The 21,860-nt window shown below is 23.9% G+C and overlaps 1 protein-coding gene across 3 annotated transcripts in view; it reads left to right on the top strand.

The window, feature by feature from the left end:
- The first annotated feature begins 20,553 nt into the window (after positions 1 to 20,553).
- Positions 20,554 to 21,860, top strand: part of LOC113551120 (aquaporin AQPAe.a) — a 32,463-nt gene continuing 31,156 nt past the window's right edge. Inside the window, exon 1 of one of the 3 annotated variants that reach the window (XR_003405105.1) lies at positions 20,554 to 20,713. Coding sequence is in view for 2 of the 3 variants with exons in the window: in XM_026953159.1 (XP_026808960.1) it covers positions 20,623 to 20,713 (91 nt within the window). In the remaining variant the exon portion in view is untranslated. The remainder of the gene's footprint in view (positions 20,714 to 21,860) is intronic. The other 2 variants (XM_026953159.1, XM_026953158.1) reach the window with 2 other exon arrangements.

Below are 21,860 nucleotides of genomic sequence, written 5' to 3'. Positions count from 1 at the left end.
AAGCTATTGTTCACGATTATACTTGAGATTCAAATAAATCGAATAACTCATCGTTTCTTAAAAAAAGAATGTATTCATGACACAAATGTAGTACCTACCCAAAAAATTGTTCTGTCACCAACATTATCACTTGTAAACTATAATAAAGTTTAATGAATGCACTTTGTTTTCAAATTGTTTTTGCAAAAACGATTTATTCTCATGATGTTATGTATACAATACATATAGCCTCATACTGCCTATTTTTATATTTGCAGGTAAATTGTATTTTTGACATTTTTGTAAATTATTAGTTAGTTAGTAAATAATATACCTATAAAAATTAACCTATAAAATATTTAGGACACAATTTATCAATCTGTATAAAACACGTAATGCTATTTAAATTTTTACAAAATAATGCTATATGCATTATAAATTTATGCAAGTTATATATTATATTATTTTTTGTTTTTTGATTTATTACATTTATAAGTAAATAAATTATATAATATACAAATGGTATTGATTAATCTAGCCCAGTAAGCTAAGCTTCTGGTGGATTAACTGAGTAACAATATTAAAACCAATCAAAAATAAATTTGCAATATTATATGTAGATAAAAAAAAGTACACATAAAATTAATATCTTCAAATATTAAGATAAAAAATAATAATATAGATAATAATATTTACTCATAAAATTTGTCTGGAAAATGGCTTAAAACATTTTTTCTATTGTGAAATAATTTATTTTTAAAATTTAAATTATTGAAAATACTTTTGTTGATATTTAATGGCATCAATTAATCATAGTTGATCCAAGTTGATCCAAAAATGTTGCCTAATCAATAAATTTTTCGATATAAAATCTGGAATATCATTATGTCATACTACACTTTATTGTTACGATAGGTTTCTTGATTAGTACCTAATAAATTTAATTGACTGATATGAAACGGTGAATTGCTTGGACAGGAATTGGACTACAAGTACCTTAAATTATTTATAATTTAAAGCTGTAGATCTGGGGTATCCAATCATTTTTACGACAGACCAAATTTGTGATACTTTTTGGCATAGAGGATAGACATTTTCTAAAATTTCCTAGTAATAAATAAATAAATTAAAACTAATGCAATTGTTGATATGAATTTGGTTTTACATATTCATACAGGTGATATTTGTTAAACTATCCAAGCGGTTTTAGTGAGTTTTTTTATTGTATCCCTACCCCTAGGTATATTGAAAACCCATCTTGTACTATGCTTGGTATCTGTGCATAATATAGTATAATTTAGTAAGTAATGTATAATGTATTTTATTTAATTTAAAAATAATAAATCTCAAGCGAATTATTAAATAGTCAATATATATATATATATATATATTATATTATTATACATATATTTATATACACATATATTATATTATATCACTGTAAATTTTATTATTGTCAATAATTTAACTTAAATATTTTACTGTTATAACTCTCATAATTTTTTGACGATTATAACTACTAGAATTTGTATTTTTACATAAGTGAATTGCATTTCTAATTTGTATCCCACAATAAACTATGGTAACAGAAGAGTAGTATTGTCCACACAGAGCTTCCTCCTGTTGTTAAATAGGAAAAGAAAAGAGTTATATTTTTAATTAAACATATTAAACAATTTTTTTTTATTATTTAGTTAATTTGTACTCCATTTACTTATATTCTACTTACTGGATTTCCCATTTATAGTTATAATTACATATTATTATCAAATAAAAATAATGAAATATAATTAATGTTTTTCGTATCACACATGGAATTAACTTCAAAATATTATCCTTTGCTAATTATATAATGTAACTATGCAGAGTTAATAATAATCAAAAAAAAACTTTTATCCTTTAATATTTTCATTTTTTTTGGATCTACGATAAAAATATTTTTTATACCATTCAAAAATGAAACAAGAATGTTTTGATTTTATAATATTAATTCTATATACATACATTATACAATTTGCATAGATATTGTTTTATTGATATCGTATGTTTAAAAAAAAACTGATATTATGCCAACTTGCCTAAAAAAGGTAATTTATTCATACTCGACATTTAATGGATTATTTACACAAATTCATTTTAAGTATATATACCATAATCATAACATAAAATGTTTCATTTAGATTTTCAGGAAATGATAAAATTTCAAATGAGTTTATATTTAAGGATGTTAAAAATATTCTATGTACTATGGGTAATGTGTATATTACGTAGTGAGTTCACTTGTAGACCCTTACAGAGTTTACGAAAAATGTCCTGTATAATTTTATAATACAGTCATAATTTATTAAGGTTATTAACAAATCTATACTTTAATCTTTTATTCTATAAATTACAACCATTTAAATTTATGGTATTAAAACATATTCTAATTAATGTATTCATAACAATATGTAAACACTAAAACACAACTAAAAGTAATCCGGAGTTTAAACAGAACAGTGTTTTGTTATGTCCACTAGCTATACCCAACCAATGGTATCCTCATCAATAATATTTATACTATCATGATTGACAAAAACCATTATAAAAAAAAAAGTTGTGGGCCCACTCCAACGCTGTACAATTAATAGAAATGTTTAATAAATGACCACTTCACCAAACTAACAAATGTATAGTCGTTTTTGTGGCACGTGAGAAATATAAATATCACAGATTTACAATCATTTCTGAAATGTTTTATATCGTTTAGTCAATAAAAAAATAACAAGTAGGTATAGGTAACAATGAATCATCAAAGCTATAATAAATAAGTATTACCAATAACCTAAATTATCATATTATATTTAGGCCATTTAGGGTTGTAAGGGACTATGCCAATCTGTCCCTATTAAGCGATTGTCCTCTTTATGTAGTGTCCCAAAAAAGCGGATTCTACTGTATTTTTTAAAGGAATTAACAGCGCACATCTCTAATGTATTAAAAATAATAATTAATTATTTGTATATACCTTAATAATAGTGTCTTCACTCAAAATTGTATGTACAAAGTTGGAATAAATATATAATATGCATCACGTCATACAATAAGCATCGTTCATGACGAGTAGTTAATAAAATATGTGCAATTTACCGTATCTAATCTATGACTGCCGTTCTTGACGACGGTGTTGCATCGTTTGTAATGTTTTTTCAGTACTTATATGTATACTAATGACCAAATCATATATATGACATTTTTAATAACTAATGGTCAAAGATTTCCGTTTTTATAGACTATTTAGTAGGTAGTCTTCTGAAGTGTAGTAAATTGTTTTTATACGATGAGTAGTTATGATTAACTATTCTAGAAAAATAAACAAAGCTGATTCTTTATGAAACTAAAAACACATTTAAGCTAACTTCAAACTTGAGTATAGATATTTTAATAAATCACTCTTAACTTACTGAGAACATTTGTTCTAAAACTAAATTTATTTTATTACTTATAACATTAAATATATTACTTTACAGAGTTTTATTTGTTTATATAAATAATTCATCCACAGATTAATTTAGATAGAAATGTCCATGACATATTATAACCAACTTTAACGTAAAACATAATAACCTTTTCAAAATACTATTATACTAGTTTATATAAACTTTTGGGCAGTTTAAAATGTTTTTGTGGAACGTTTTACTTTGAATTCCAATTAACATAAAAACCGCTTATCATAAAATATCATTGCTATAATATTAATGTTATACAGTTTAAGAAAATAATAAATAAATCAGCTAGGTTATACACATTGAGCAAAAACTACAATTAGGAAATAGAAGTTTGTCATATGCAAAAACGGTTTGATCATCACGTCCCATCCAACAGTTGATTCAAACACGCATTGTGTGTAACCTGCGCTTGTGAATTTGGAATTATTAAATAATCATGAAGGTTTTGTGTACTTTTGTGTGTGCAAGTGTATGTGTGCCAAACTTTGGTTACGTGACTTGGGTTACCGCACTATACACTTTATAGGTACCCTTTTTGGATACAAAGTTATTTTTTCTTTTTAAATTCATATAAAGTAAAATAGAAAAATAATAATAAAAGTAAGTTCGATGTGTATTGCTACACTATCCCCCTTTCCAGTATCGACAAAAAAAAAAAAAATAAGAAAAAACTCTTATAACCTTGGATGAGAGGCAGAAGCTGTTTTATTTCCCAAGTCCCGGTAGCGTCGTGAAAAACGACAGACATAACGAATAACATTATATAGGCTTATGTATATTTGTGCCATCGCGTGGCTTGTAATAAATGTAAAACTTGTACTCGAACCTACCTACATGCCAAAATAATAAGTTTACTAGGATCAATGTTTTTCCCATTCTATAACCAATATAATATGTTTCAATGTTTTTTTTTTCATCTACTTTCTTACTAAATTAGGTTTGGCACGTGGGTCGTTATATTGTCAATTTGTCATTAAATCGGACGACATTTCTTTCAGACCTTTCAATCAATACCCTTATAAAAAGTTTTATAATGATATTTCTGTATTCTTATAGATAAATAAAAATAATAAAAACTTTATTTTAGTTAGTGTATTAATTTTAAATATATTATAATAATATACGTTTATAATAATATCCATTTCAATATTTTATTTTAATCATTCATCCTTTTTTCTTTTATGACGCATAACTTTTGTCTATACTTTTTTTTAAATACTTTAATTTATAGATTTTACTATTTATTTTGAAAAGACAAGTTTAAGAATGCTTAAATTTAAACGTTTGTATAAACTTAAGTTTATCTTGGATAAAATAAATAAAATATTAACAAATTTAAACTGATGATCAATATCAACACTAATCAAGACAAATAATAATTTTTATTTTATATCTTACCTGTTTAAACAGTACATATTTATTTAAAAGAATTTTATAAAAATAGAAAATATTATCTAGCTTATAAAACTTCCTATTTTCTAACAATATAGTTAGGTTAGGATCTATAGAAACATAAAATATTTGGTATGTAATAAGTTTAACATACTTAGAATAATAGAATTGCTATATCTGTATAGAAAATATTTTATTTAATTACATGTTTTAATATAAATTTTTTACTTATTAATCATACCCAACTTTACATGTGGACCTACTAATATTTTACTATAAATTAGTTTTCCTCGTGTGCTTCGTTGCCCGTGTTTAATGCATCCGTGTTAATTTTGATTTCCTAATGCTAATATTTAGCGTTACACGTATAGATAAATAATACTTTTAGTATTCTGATTTGATATATAAATGATATTTCTGCCATATAAACTTTACATAGCTGTCCCGCCCGGGATGGTTAGTCATTCAATTTTTTTTTACTTTTTTAAAAAGTAGCAATTTTTAATCATGTTGCCTGTGAAACTAAATTTATTTTCTAAAGTATTCTCCAAAGCTTCTATCGACTTTCTAATTTTTCTTTGTACGCTATACTATTCGTTTTTATTATCAGGGGTATAGATGTATAAATTGTTTTTTAAACTTAAATAAAAACATGCAACATAGAAGTTATATCCCCGTTTAATTCGTTGACCATATTAAAATTACACATCTTACATACCAAGATCAAACTTTGTTCAATCCGTTATTTATACTCGTCATTCACAGACAACACTACATTCCGTTTATACCTTTATGTGCATATTCTCCGATTATTATTAATTAACTTATAGAATCGTGAATCTAGGAAAACTATCGAACGGTGCTGCATCATTCTATCTCGGTTTCCTATTAGTCTACTGGCAATTTATCAATTTTTTTAATGGATTTTTATAGTCATACTTTTAAAATAATTGGAAAAATTTAAGTTAATACAAAATTTACAATTCTTCTTATTTTATTGAACTCAACTTTGCTAGTGAAAACCAATTTTTATATAAAATTAAAATTTCATATTTCCGGATATAATAATTATGGTACCACAGATATATTCATATTTTATTTCTCTATTTTTTGTGTACCAGGTACACTGTACCTATACGAAGTTGGATTAATAAATTTATGCTTAAAACCTGCTTCGTAGTGTGCTCTTTCATTAAAAAAAACACATGATGAGTAGTTTCCGAGATAATTAACATCTAAAATTCACACATGTGTTATTTAAAACATATCTATGTCAAAATGTCTTAGAATCCAAATGCTGTCACCTACCGGGTATAATTGTAAATCAAAGCCATCCAGGGACCTATTCAAACACACCAAAAAATGTTCATCAAAATCGGTTCAGCAGCGTAAATTTGGTGACTTATACGTAAACGTACATATATACATAAAAATTGTATATCTATATAAAGATTAATAATATCACCAAAATATATTATTATATTGCGTTAAAATAATCAAAATTTAAAATCTTTAAAATTATATTTGTAAATGTGGATATCTTAGGCAAGGAACATTTTAATGTAATTAATAAAAAAATTATGTATATATAATATTAAAAAAACAAAAATAATTTGAAAACTTCATCATACAATATATAAAAAAACTAATATATCTAAACAAACGGTGAAAATTTAGAAACGTAGAAATCATCTTAATTTATTAGTTTTTGAGTTACACCAAAAAAACAAAATTGATTTTGTCGAATACTAGTTTTGCGAAGAATTACATGCATTTTTTTGTTTTTCTCGGTTATTCTGAAAAGTATAGGGCGTTTTTTATTTTAAAATCCCTTTAAAGTATCAACTAGACCCAATTTTAATAATAGATACCTTACCCTAAAAATGAAGAAAATTTTATGTTCCAAAAGTTTATGAAAAACAAAAGACACACAAACATACACACCTAGTAAAATCAATAAATTCATTGGTGTTCAGAATCCAAAATCATAAGCATGCAATATCCCTTTTTATCGTACAAAAAGTTGGTGAATAATATCCAGGTTTTCGATAAACGTAAATACTTACGTATATTGACGATTATATTTGTAAAACGTATTGGTATAAGAGCAGTTAATATCAAATATTATGGAATCATATGTTTTGAAATGCAGTATTTTAAAATAAACTATCTACACCATATTATACTTACGAGTATATTATGTAAAAGTAAAACACATGTTATTGACATTTACTACAGCAATAAAAGATAAAAAAAAATTAATACTTTTTCAAATATATTACACACAATTTCAACAAGCAGGCATATGATGATATAGGATATTTCTTTTAAATAGCAAGGGAAAATTTAGAATAGAAAAATTAATTCAAAAAATTAGCGCAGAGTTGTCTGGCTTACCCATATTTTTTTTTTAAATTATTCTTCTCTCTTTATATCAGCGTTAACTACATGACATATGAAAAATAATATAATATCTTTAATATTTTCACTGTATACTACTCGTAAAATAATTATTGTATTTACGTGAAGTACATTCGAAGTGATGCAATAAAAAAATTAAATTAAATTAAATGCAAAGAGATTTTTTTACATGAATTCTTAAAGCTTTTTTGATTTACATGAAACTGGCACTACAATGTTGGCTTAACAATCTAAAACCATTCCAACAAACTCTTCTCAGAGTTGTTGGACGTTATTAGTCAATGATTGAATTTGTTGGAAGCTTTATTAAAAGTTATCCAATTTATAAGTTTGTAGTGCTAACTACATGTTCAGCACTACAAATCAAAGTAAAGCGCTAAAAACTGAACCAAAAATATACACATAACATATAAATACGTTATTGGACTTTTGTTGGACAGACCAAAAACACATTTTTCATTTATACGGTGTTAACTAGTTTAGTTTTATTCATAATGCTTCTTATTCGTCATTAAATAAATTTATCGCTATAATATTTTGTACCAATTTATTTTAAATATTTTAAATAGATTATATAGTTTTGTTACATAATTGTTTGATAACTCAAAACGTAGCCAAAACATCCGACGATCGTCAATAACGCACATATTTATCTAAAATCGCATTATCGTTATTTTATTAATAAAGTAACTACAAAAAAAAATACATCTAGTTTATGACATTAAATAATAACTATAATTATTTCACAGTTAAAATAATATGATATTATATGAATATATGATATTTATATGGTTATAGATTAAATACATATTCAAAAATATGGTTTCTAAATCCTAAAATCAAGTATTCGTAATTTTGTATCCGCTAATCCTAGGAAACAATATTCATATACAGCATACTTATCAATAAAATAAAATGAAAACATTTTAAAAACACCCCTTATTTATGTATATACAAATCATGAAAACTGCAATACAATGTAAATATAATATCAAAACTTTAAAATCCGTGTCTAAATAATTATCGATTAAATATAAAAATATAAGTTGAATAACAATAAAAATCACATAAATAATAAAACCATAATACCCTTTTGTAATTGTTGTTTGTGTATTTTGATAAATATTAAAAGTAATCTTTTCAAGATTGATAATAATTACTACGTAAAAATGTAAAATTATTACAATTAAGCTTATATTTACTATGATTAGCATCAAAAAATCAATTAAAAATGATAAAGATGTAAGTTTTATAACAAGTAGTTATATATCTATAAATTAATATGTCTAAATTAATGTATTCGACAAAACATCAGCACAATATCTTAATAAATATTTTAATTTTATACTTGATAATAAAAATATTATCAATAAACATTTATTATAAATTAAAGTAGCAAAATTCACTAATTTCAATTGATTAAAAAAAAAAAACATTTTTTTTTTTATTGTAATGAAAAATATTTTTTTTAAATAGCTAAATAAATTATACGTACATAATGGCCATCAGAGATTTATGTAAACAGTTAAATTAAGCTTATTAAATGTAACCATTTCTCAAGAAACTCAAATAAACTTAAGCAATTTATACGAATTGGGAGCATAATTCACTAACATAATTATTACAATCTCTGGGGTATAAAACTTGTCCTGATAACGTCATAATGTGAACTTGTACCTACTAGAAAATTAATATTAATATGCCTCTATATTTACAAATAATAGGTTTTTAAAAATATATTTTCGTGACCATTTTTTTAATGAAAAAAAAATGGTATAATATTTTATTCACCTATAATCCTTTCTGCTAATTTAGAATTTCAAATTATGAACTTGTATATAATTAAACTATAGTTTTTGAATTGTCAAACAGACATAAATATTACATAAAATACTTAGTCATTTTTATAATATTTAAGTAATTTACTGTGGCGATATAAATGTATTTTTTAGTTAATTAGAACCATCCTTTTTAGTTCCTTCTGTATTATATCGAATTAAATTAGTCAGAAAAATATCCCGAGTTGATATAAGTTATGTGTAAATATAATATAACATAACATATTTAAAAAAATATAGATCTAGTGGTGATTTAATAACTAGGTACTACTTATAGTAATTATTATTAACATATAAACATTTTATTATTTTATGTGAAAAATTTCCAATATAAAATGTAATAAATACTTATATTTTATATTTTTGTATAAAATCACCATCCTTAGTATAACATTAAAAACTATTCATTTGAATTTCGATTTAAATGTATTATTATTTAAAAAAAAATAAAAATGTGTACTAATTAATAATATATTATAGTATAAAAGCATTGTTTTTATTTGAAAAACAATATTGTACTACACAGTCACTCTTTTAATGGTATCACATATATCAATATTTGAAAATATGATTTATAAAAGATATAGGTACTTGAACATTTTTAAGATCAGAGTTAGGAAAAATACATTATTAATGAATAAAAAGAAGGTTATAATTATTAGTGCAACAAAAAATGTTTATCACATAAATTAAATTATCAAATCACCAACCAATCTAGATCATAACAAAAAATCAATCAATATATTTTCCAGAGGGAAATTAAAATATTAAAACTTTTATGTATGAATAGTTTAAACTTCAAAGCAATAATTGATTACAAAATGCATTTTAAAAAAAAGCACTGTTATTACTATTAACTATTAAATGATTTTCATTACGGAACTGAAACAAATACAAAAATATATCATGTTAAAGATTATAATATTAAGATAATTAAATTACTTTAAATAAAACTATCTTATAACTTAGATAACTAATAACATTCATACATGTGACAATAAACGTATTAATATTATTTTGTTTGTGTATAATTAAATAGTCTATCAAGACTAATATTAAACTTAAAAAAATTATTATAGTTTAAAACGATAAATATAATTTTTTTATTATTTAATTTAATAAATTATATAATAAAATTATTTCAAAATGTTTTCAAAATAAAATTAATTTGAAACCAAACTACAAGATTTATTTAGAACGATAATTATATTGGTAGATATTGTTTAATCAAGTACTTTATATTAAAAATTTCAACATTTATAATACTACTTCCTAAGTGCATAATAATTATAATACCTATCCCAAATATTATTGCCAATCTAATCTACGTAACAGATACATATCAAATGGAAAATTAAGGGAATGCAAATTAATATTACGTTTTAAGCCATAACTAATCATTATAGTCGTATAAAAACCGTACAATAATAGTTTGTTATCTACTCATTGTATTCAATTATATTTGTAAGAACTAAGAACTATTAACTATTTGTTGGTTTTCGATACTGGCAGGTATAGCATGGCGTAGAATACGAATGGCCGACATAAGTGATAAGGGACATATTAAAATGGAAAAAGCCGAATGTTTCGCGGTGAACCCGCGAGGGTCATGAGGCACACATTACACAGATATAAGGGGAGGAAAAAAGTTTTGTTTAATGTATTATCCAGATTAAAACAAAAGGGACCCATTCGTTTTATTTGTTGAACAGAGCGTCCGGTCCGGAATACTAATTGTGAATTATCGACTTTCGTTTAATCGACATCGTTCAGAAGTTATTTAATGTGGCGTTGGGATTTTTCCCTCGAGAATGGACAAAAAAAAAAAAAAAACTATCACTGACCTTTTTTCACCGTTCTACATCCACTATTTTCTCAACCGCCAAACCTCCATGCTTACATATACTTCATCCGCACTTATGGTTATTTCAAGTATCGTTTTTTTATTACTAAAATGGGCACAATTTATTGCAATATTTTATTTTTAAGGCTGTATGGTAACGTGCAACTTATAAATTATCTATCGGTTCAATGCAATTCAAACGAAATAAATCTATATGCCCAATTGAAAAACGTAATTTTAACTATTAAACTGATGAATAAATGCAGACTTTATAGCTTAATGTTGCCTTCTAATATAATCTAAACTTATTATCTTAAAATAAATATAATCTAAAAAAATCTAGTATTTTAAATAATTTTGTAATTTTCGATTATTCATATTTTTAAGCATACAATATACATAGATACCTATATATAACAACATTCATAAATTGTAATAATAGATATAAATAGGTATTCAAAACACGTACATAGTTGATAATAATATAATAATATTATATGAAAATGTTTCATATTTAATTGTACCATTAATCATTATCATATCATTTCTTTTTTTAAGTTTTTTTATCCATTTATTTTATAAATAATACTAAAATAATTTTACTTTTATTATTGATTGTTATTATGTGCAATAAGTGAATACCTAATACTTAAACGATTAATTATTTATTCATAAAGTTAAACACTAATTAAGAAAAATAAATATAAATAACATAATAAATGAACTTAATACGGTTTTAAAACATGATTTCAATCAGATCGTTATATTATAATCTCAAAGTTTTAATACATACTTGATGTATCTGCTCGTATTACTTTTTTAAATAAATAGAATATATTTCTCACTATCTGATAATAACAATGATATAGTATTTACATTTTTTTTTTTTTTTGCTGATCAGTTGTGATTACCTAGCATTTAAGAATACTTCACAAATTCTTATCAACCACAGTATCACTTTACTAGTTGATACTTTAAGTTTAGTTCAAACGCTCAAAGATAATACTTTTTTTCTGATTATTTTAAAGTACGGACATTTTAACTCATAACAATTTATATAAACAACACAAATTGTAACTTCAAATTTCTTCCAGAGATCATCCTAAAAGTGATGAAAAAAATAGCATATGTTATTATTTTTGAAAACCTTATACATTTATCGCTCTGTTCAGAATCTAAAATGATACATGGAATTTTACGTAATTTTATCTATGGCTATTATAGTACACACATTTGTTGTTGAGCGTTAATATAAGTTGAATAAAAATGTATGCTTAACATAATACGATATTAACTATTCATAAACCATAATGTTTACCTTTGCTATTCCTTGTGTATGACACTTTGCTACAGCAACTGTTGCTGGTCTTCAACAATAATACTCTCTAATGTAGAGTCTACACTAATATTAATGCACTATCGACTCGCAAGAATGTAGACTTGGTCAAAATCAATATATACAATTACAATATACTCTAGGTACCTATAAATAATAAATAATCTATTTTATCGTTCACTTTAAATAAAATATATCTTTTTATTGAATTAACACTACGAACTTGTAAACAAACAAAACATGCTCTAACGTGTCTAATAGAGAAAAACTAAATTTAGCAAGGACATGTATTTTAGATACTCGTTACTCGTATTCATATAGTGATATACAATTTGATTGTCATTCATGTCAAAATTATTTTAGTAGTAGAATATTCTACATAAGATACTATTGTCACTATAAATTTTAAAATGGAAAAATACATATTCTCTAAATTCAAGTAGGTAGATACCATTATTTTTTGTATTCATGATATAAATAGAAAATGTATAATATAATATTTAAAAGATGTCAGTGCATTATTTGTTTTTACTCTTTGGCCCACGCATAATATATATATAGCAATATTTTACATTCGGTAGAACCAATCGTATGGCGTTAGGTTAAATATTATAACGAATTGACATATTATAAAAGTTTAAATTGAACGTAGCGTTTAAAACACTTTCTGAAAATATATGTATTTAAAATAAAATATTAAAATACTTGCAAATACCTTTTTATATTATGTTTTGTATATTTACAATAAAATCCGTTCAATCACACAAAAAAAAAAACAAATTAGTATTTTCATAAGTTATAACATAATAATATGACCTATATAAAATAATCCAAATTTACTTAAAGCTTTATTACCTATAGATAATTTCTAATTTATTTAAAGATAATAATTTGCAAAGGTACAAGCCAATCATTTAATTCCAAGTGACAGTATGGAATAAGTTTCTACAGTTAAACTATAAATCTATACACTCGCCCATCGATATTTTACATTTTAATACAATTTGAAATATATTTATTATTTGTAGAGATTAAGATTTTTTAAATTTTATTGCTCTTTCCTATAATAGACATATTTTTCGTATGTGACTTACGCTTAACTAAACATTTAAATAAGAAAATAGCTAGACAGGAAATTTATTGTTTCACCAAACGATGACCCAATGGCGTAGTCAGCTCTCACAAGATAATGCAAAAGTATACACGATTTTCTACAAAATTCTTTTTAACATTAGTTTTAAAGTAAAAAATACATTCAAAAAATTCAAACTGTTTGCAACTTTGTATGTACCAATAAATATTTGTTTGAAGTATATATACTTATATAATCAAATACTTTTTTCATTGAATATTCAAATACGTATTTTAAATACATTCCAAAGTAAATATCCGTATGTGTAGTTGAAGACTTTTAAAAAGCATCTTTCACAGTATACTTACCATAAGGCAGAATATTTTAAAAAGTTAAAAAAATTCATTATGTATAGACAATTTTAATTTAAATTATAGTGGAATATTTCAAGTGTATTTTTTTAGAATTAACTAAAATCCTTCAATAAAAAAAATTATTTTGAAAATTGTACATGGAATTAATGAATATAATTGAGTAATTGTGATGTAGGGTTATAGGTACGTCTTATTAACGTATACCTAGTTCGTCTTAATGAAACTAAATAATTATATGTGATATCAGTAGTTTCACAAATCTTGGATATCTAACAATTAACATTTTTATTTTATATTATTTTGTCACAAGAAAATTTGAAGATTTTATTTTGCGTGTAATTTTGTAACTATTTTCTATACTAACAAGATGATAAAAAAAAACCTATTTCTAAATCTTAAGTTAGAAATTTTCCAAATCAACATTTTATCAGTTTTTCATATTTAAGTTAAAACCAGCTAGCACTCACCTAGCTATTATTTCGATGATTCAAAAAATAAACGTTATATTTTTTTAATAAATTAAACTTTAATTTTAAGTACGATAATATAATAATCATTAATCATTATTATTATTGTAATCATTACTCAATTAAAAGTATTTTATTTAGATATAGACGTATAGCTGGTTTTAAACAAAATTTCGACGGTTCTTCACAAATAATATGTGATGTTTTTAATAGAATTATATCTAATCAAGCACTCTATTTCTTATAAACAATATATTGCCTACGATTGATGCATATACAATTATATTATTTTGTAGAAAGTTAGTAATACCTAGATAATTCATACTGCGTTATCAGTAAGTATAAAAAGTCTCATTTTGTAGACGTTAAATCATTTGCAAGACTGCAAATGATTATGTTTGGTAGTTGGTTCTTAATGAATAATAAGTAACTAGTAAGAAAAAACCAATCATTTTATATAGAAGTGTTCAATGTGAACAAAAACTAATATTTTATACATTAATAAATTTATTTGCAAAGAAAATTAAATATAAATATCAAATATATTATGTTATATACAGACATATTCGTTTAATTAAAATTCATCATATCAATATATCATGTCATGTTATTATGGATATAGACACTTATTATTATGGTTAACAAAAAAAATGGTATAGATATATATAATGTAATACAAGTACACAATTTACACAAAAGTATAAGTATAGAAATTATACAAATGATTAAATTAAAGATACCTATTATATTTCAAATACAATTTCGACGTAATGGTTCAAGTGTTTGGTTGGATGGCTATAAGTGACAAAGCATTGTATAGGTAAAATCTTTTAAAATATTGTTTTTATATGAAAGAATGTTTTTCATACCTATCTGGTTTTTCAGATCCAATATAAATAACCTATATATTGATTAATGTGTTTTGTTGTATTTAATTAAGTTACTAAAAATAAAAATACATAATATTATTAAATTTTTAACAGTAAGTATGTTTCAGTTCCATAAGAATTATTAGTTATAAGTAAATATTTAATGTGAATTGTGTCATTCTTACCTATTACACAAAAAAACACTTTTAAAAAAAATTAAATATATATAACACAGTTTTGGATTAAATTTAAAAATAATAGTCAGTTTTAAAAAAATAGTAAAAATATTCAATGTTTTGCAAATAAAATAAAAATAAATTTAAAACTTCCAATTATAAAACAATGTAAAATCGATTTAGAATATATTACAATATTACATTATTTGAGTGTAAGATGTGCAATGTCATATAATAACTCTTCAATAATCGTGTAGTACATAAATATTCTAAAAAATGCTATTCGTTTATGTTGGTCTTTTATCTTCATAATATTATTAGTAATTTCATATAATTTGCACAACAAAAATATATCAGTGTTTTTTAAAATAGAAGATAATAAGATAATATTTTTATGACACTGAATCTAGCTGGTTTTCTTTTATATGATGTTTATTATATACAGTATACATATATTCCAATTCTTAATTTTTATTTTATGTATTGAGTAGCTTTTACTTTTTTCTCTTTACCCAGCTATTGATTTTTTTTATTACATTTTTTCACCCTCTGATAATATGTAATTAACGATGAAATATTATGTTCCATTTATTTTTTATGTATATAATTTATTCACCGACGTATTTTTCAAAATGTTTTTAAATATTTAGTATTGTAACGCAATGTGCTAGTTTTATATTATTTGACTACTTGACGAAAAGTTGTCAAGAGCATAGCCACAACTATATAATCATTATTTTATACCTATCATAATAGTATATGTGGTCAATAGACAATAATTTCAAGAAAAATTCTATACTCAAAAATTGTAATTTAACCAAATAATTTTTATAATTCGATCACACTGTGTAAACAGATTTAAACTATAATTACCTTTTAACATCATGAATTTTAGCAGTACAAATTTGAGATTATCAACTTCTTAAAAAATGTAATTTATTTTAGTCAATTTCATTACACAACCATGAACTAGTTGAACTGCCATTGATCATTTTTAAACGGACCTTCAATTAAATATCAAAATAGGTACCAAATGATTTAAAACAACAAACACCCAACTGTTTATCTATCGACCTAGTTAAATATACCAATCAAAAATGACAAAAATATTAATATTAATTTTGAGCGTTCAAGAAATTGAATTGTGTGATATATTAGCGGCAATGAACCGTATCGATCCGTATCGGACTCCTGTGTAAGCATTGTGTAACAATACGTAAAGAATTATTTTCTTAAAAACAAAAAAAAAATATAATTTCGAGTTATTGAAAATTATATAGATATAATTTCTAAGTTACCTATTACTATAAGACATTAAATAGTAAATTGTATGTGTCATACTAATTTACTTTTATAAATATTATAGTTTTTCATAATTAGTCGCGTGCTTTAAAAAAAATAATATATTCTACTGAACCCTAACCCGTTATCCTATTAAAAATATACCTACCTATCTACACTTATCTATAAATGTATATTAATTTCTATACGTATTTTTAGAGTATTACACAATAATAAAAACAAATTAAGTATTATTTAATTTTTAATCAACCGTATAGTAAAAAGATTTGTCTATCCTATTTATACTAATCAATTGTTATATTATGCTGTAATATTTTCTCAAGACGTTACAAACGTACCTATTCAATCAGATAAATTATTATACAATATTTTGTGGTTGCTAAACGACGTTTAGTGCACAACACGACAACACACATATTATCATAAGTGTACACTACTGCACTAGAGAGCGTGACCAATATGACGAAACACTTGCCCACCAAAAGCCCGTTGTTCCCGAATTCAGAATGAAGATCTAGCTAGGAAAAATCATAACCATTGACTATTAATTTAAAACATTTAAAACGTATATTATTACACAAATATTTGAAAAAAAAATTGTTTTATAGTATATGTAAATTACAAAGTGAAAAATATATAGGGAAATATCCCTATTAATTATTATATACCTATTCGATAATGAATATTCTAGTTTTTAACTTTATTCTTCGACTAGAAATATTTTATAACATCCGCACATCTTGGCCATCGGAAACTACAGTGGTCTGAAATATATTTTTTGTCAAAGTATAAAATGTTATTTTTATTATTATTGGAACGTTTGTCAATCTGAACTGAACGGCTAAACTTTTGTGTAAGAAAAAACATCTAATAACAATAATATTCAGTAGTTTATTGATATATTATACTTAATATCTGATAATAAATAAATTATATTAATTAATAAAAATATAAATACAGTAATATTATAATTCGGTGACATCGGTACATTGGTATACACTTTTTATGAAATGTACTTTATCTGTACCTTCATAGTATTTAAGTATTGAGTGTAATACTTAACTTGAAAATTGTATTAATACATTAGATAGTTTTTTGTGATATAATATTGTAATATATTTAATATTATAGATTATGTTCATAGTTCGTGAGGACTGAATCCGAAACATCACGGCCACGCCATGCCACGCGTAATAATATGACACTATACCTATTTTTGTAGGATCCACCGCGCCATAGTAATTAGTAATTGTACACTGTACAGTATGCACATTAGCAATTTCATACGTAGGTACAGTGACATCAATATATATATATATATATATATATATTATGTTATAAATGATATCGATAACAAAACATAGAACACTCAGACACTCTTAGACCTGCGTAGTCGTGTACTCTTCACGTGTGTGCTTGATCAGTATTGCACACACTATTCATTTGAATGTTATTCCACCGTATATTTCAATAATGAGTTTAGTCTGTAAGTGTGCAATTGAAAAACTATTTTAAAAGCATTTCGGTTCATAGAATTTTGATGAAAAAAAAAGTAGAGTGATGAAGTTTATACATAATACTGAAGGTATACATTGTCATCAATACAATTTATGCGTGTATACTTCCATAGGTACCTTAAGTATTGCAAGAATTTATAATTACCCAATCAACTGTGTATTATTCAACATAATAATATTATATTAATATTAACAATTTAAATAGAAAACTGAAGCGAGATCTAGTATTACTTTGAAACATAATTAACGTGTTATAACTAAACCGCTAGATCTCGCGTCCATTATTTAGATGTTTGCTAAATTCATATTGTTATGTTTAAATAATATAATACATTTAATAAAAAAAAAAATGCTCGTTTTTCTATATTTATTTAAAATTGATATAGCAATTAGACCAAGCCCCAAAACCTTAATTATGTTATTATACAATTATGGTTCTTTAGTTAAATAAAATACAGTTTTAAATATTGATTTAATACCATAATGGTATTACTGTATTACTGTGGTATTTAATTGATAATAAGTACAATATAAAAATAAATAGATTTATTACAGATGTATACCTATTACCTACTTATATGTTTATACAATTATATTATAAATATAATACACCTACAATTTGTAGGTACCTATTATAGTACCTACATAATCAACTCCATATTTATTGGTCTTACATACACTTACTTACTATAAGGGTATTCGATAAAAACCGTTTTTAAATAAATATAATATAAGCAATTTTCTAGGTGCTTGTCGTATAAATGTGTGCTACGTAGTACCTAGTAAGTGATCATTAGTGTATCAGTGTATGTGACCGTAATATAAAATAAATAGCATAATGCTCCAGCACGTGCACCCACATGTCGCAATAACACGCATGAATAATGTTCTTGTTTTTTTTTTTTTTTTTTGTCTAAAAGTATTAATATTTTGTCTATCATAAAACTAGCCCGTTTATCCGTTTAAAATTCAAGAACACGATTGTTCTCAGTTCAATATTATTAGATGGCTTTAAAAATAAAATGTCATCATGTTTAACTTTGAATGTTCAATTTAAAAAAAAACATAGAAATCCCGTCTTAAAGTAAACTTTTTAGCGAATTAAATCATGTTTTCAGAAGTTTTATCCGATCACTAGAATAGTCGACACAGTCAGTAAAATGTGAGACTATTTTGGTAAAAACTCCGACCGGGATTAAATCCACGAATTATGAAATTGAATATTTTCAGAATGTAAACAATAAATTTTATAAAAAATATTGGATTATATTATAATTATTAATTATTAGTGACACAAGTAAAAAATAATACATTGTCGTTAATATTAGGTTGACCATCATTCATACGGTATGAGTAAAGAGTTGGACTAAAATAAAATATATGTGATGACTATATAACCATAGATTAAAATAACGTATAATTATACTTTTTTATACTAAATTCATGCTAGTATAATCTATCTGTATTTTATTTTTATTTTATAACTTAACATTTATATTCCGTTTATGTTTTGCATTCATTATTGAGAGAACTAAACTTATACTTTTATTTATTTAGTTTTTGGAGGGCTTAGATTTTCAAGTTTCTTTTATAACAATATGTCTTTGCGTGATATGTATTTTTATTATTGTAATATTGTAGCTAAAAATATCAAATGTTTATACTTATATCTACTCAATATTACCTACCTCTTTAATATTGATTATTTATAGCTTTATACCATTGCACCCATGCACATAAGCTCATTCAATTATTAAAGTCTTAAGTCAGATTAAATATATAAAATATATATGATGCACAGTCAACTTCTTATTACAAATTTTACATTCTGTGTGTTCATATCGTATTTATTAGCATGTCAATGTTATTCAGATCTAAATTATAAATGTATATATCCTCATTTTTATAAAATAATGCATTAATGTACACTAAGTATATTAAGTCGTAAGACTTACTTATACTTAGAAGTATAATTTAAATATTACACATAATAGTGTTAGAATCATACTTTCTAATTATTTACTTTTAAATAATTTTCTATATTATGCGTTAGTAAAATCAACACGATGGCGATAGGATGCCATCTTTAAATAAAATTCTTATTAAAATAATATATATTTTTGTATAGGTGTGACTTTAAAATTATTGGGGTATTCCTTTTAAAATAATATTATAAACATTCTAATTGGATCGTTATATATAAACATTAAACAGGTATACCTATTCCAATGATTGAATACGAATATAATAGGTAAGTATATAATAATGTAACCGCGTGTAAGATAATATCATTGTAAGTTGTTGTTAATAATACGTAGGTATGCATAGTAACTTAATGTCGTTATATTAGATAATATTTTAATAGTTGTTTTCACGCAATATGGATTAGACTGTTGATAAAAAGTCAAGTGTTGTAAATTTACAAAACAGTAAACAGTTAGTATATCCAAATAATATTTCCATGTATACTGTTTTAAATATTTTTGTTGATGTTACGTTAAACAATTTAATATTAAATATAAAATTAAAGTAATCAAACCACTAGATAATGAAAGACAAAATGAAGGAGTATGGTACATTTTCTAATGATCAATGTTCATCTACAGACGATTTGAGTCAACTCTGCTCTAATACTTCAGGTTCGTAAAAAACATTAGCTATTTATCAAACTCAGTCATAGATTTGTTGTACTAAAATCAACTAATTCTATCTATTGTAAAGTTTGTGTTAGAGTGTACGTAAGCATATCTTATGTACGATTTTTTATATTTAGTTTACAAATGTAGGTAATTTTTTATTATAATAAAAACCTATAGCTTTTTAAATTATTAATATTTTATTATGTTAACATTTTTTTTTTTATCTTAAACTATGCCATTTGCTTTAGCTCTATATTTTATGTTTTTAAAGTTCTGTATTTCAAAACTATCAACTACTGATTACTGAAAGTTATGACTAAAAATAAAACACGTTGAGGAACTTTTTACAAGTTGATAAAATATAGGCGGTAATTTTTCTGTGATAACGAGATATTATATTGTCGGTACTTATAAATATATAGTTATAATAACTGAATTATAATATTATTATCGAAGTAGATACAGTTATTGTAGTTAAATTGTAAATATTTGGAATTCATATCAATACATAAGTATTATATTGAATATTTGAGTGGATTATTACAATAATATAGGTATCTACAGTGTGCTTAAACAAAATATATTAGATATGTACGAGTAGCTAAACTATTAATCAATGTTGAAACAAGAAAGGGAAATGTGGCGCAATTATCGTCCCCCACCATAACAAATGTAGATAGTTATATCGGTTATTTTCACCTGTGTATTATAGCCATGTAAATAATACTATACACGTTATCTGTTTAATATAAAGGATACATAATTATATGTGGTAATTTACGTATTAAAAATAAAAAAATCATAATAAAAATATGAGAAGATCCTAATCATAATAAATTCACAACTTGCGACATTTCTTAAAAACGTGTTTTATAGTTACCTATTTTTAGTTTTTTCTTATATTATTGGGGAAATCATGTAATCATATCCTGAGAATAATATTTTGGGAGAATTTAATATTATGAACATAACTAATTCAGCACTTCTTCTTATCTGAATACTAAACAACATGGGTACACGTGGGTTTTAAGATGGTTTTTTAAATTAGTAGTTTGATCTTGAAACTTATACAAATATGCAATTTTTCTAAATACCTAATTAAATTAAATTATTGACAAATGTATTGAATTTATGAAAAATTATTATT

The sequence above is a fragment of the Rhopalosiphum maidis genome, chromosome 2 (assembly GCF_003676215.2).
Source record: "Rhopalosiphum maidis isolate BTI-1 chromosome 2, ASM367621v3, whole genome shotgun sequence".
NCBI classification, from domain to species: domain Eukaryota; kingdom Metazoa; phylum Arthropoda; class Insecta; order Hemiptera; family Aphididae; genus Rhopalosiphum; species Rhopalosiphum maidis.
Note: the sequence above shows the minus strand (reverse complement) of the source record. Positions and strands in the feature narration are given on the sequence as shown.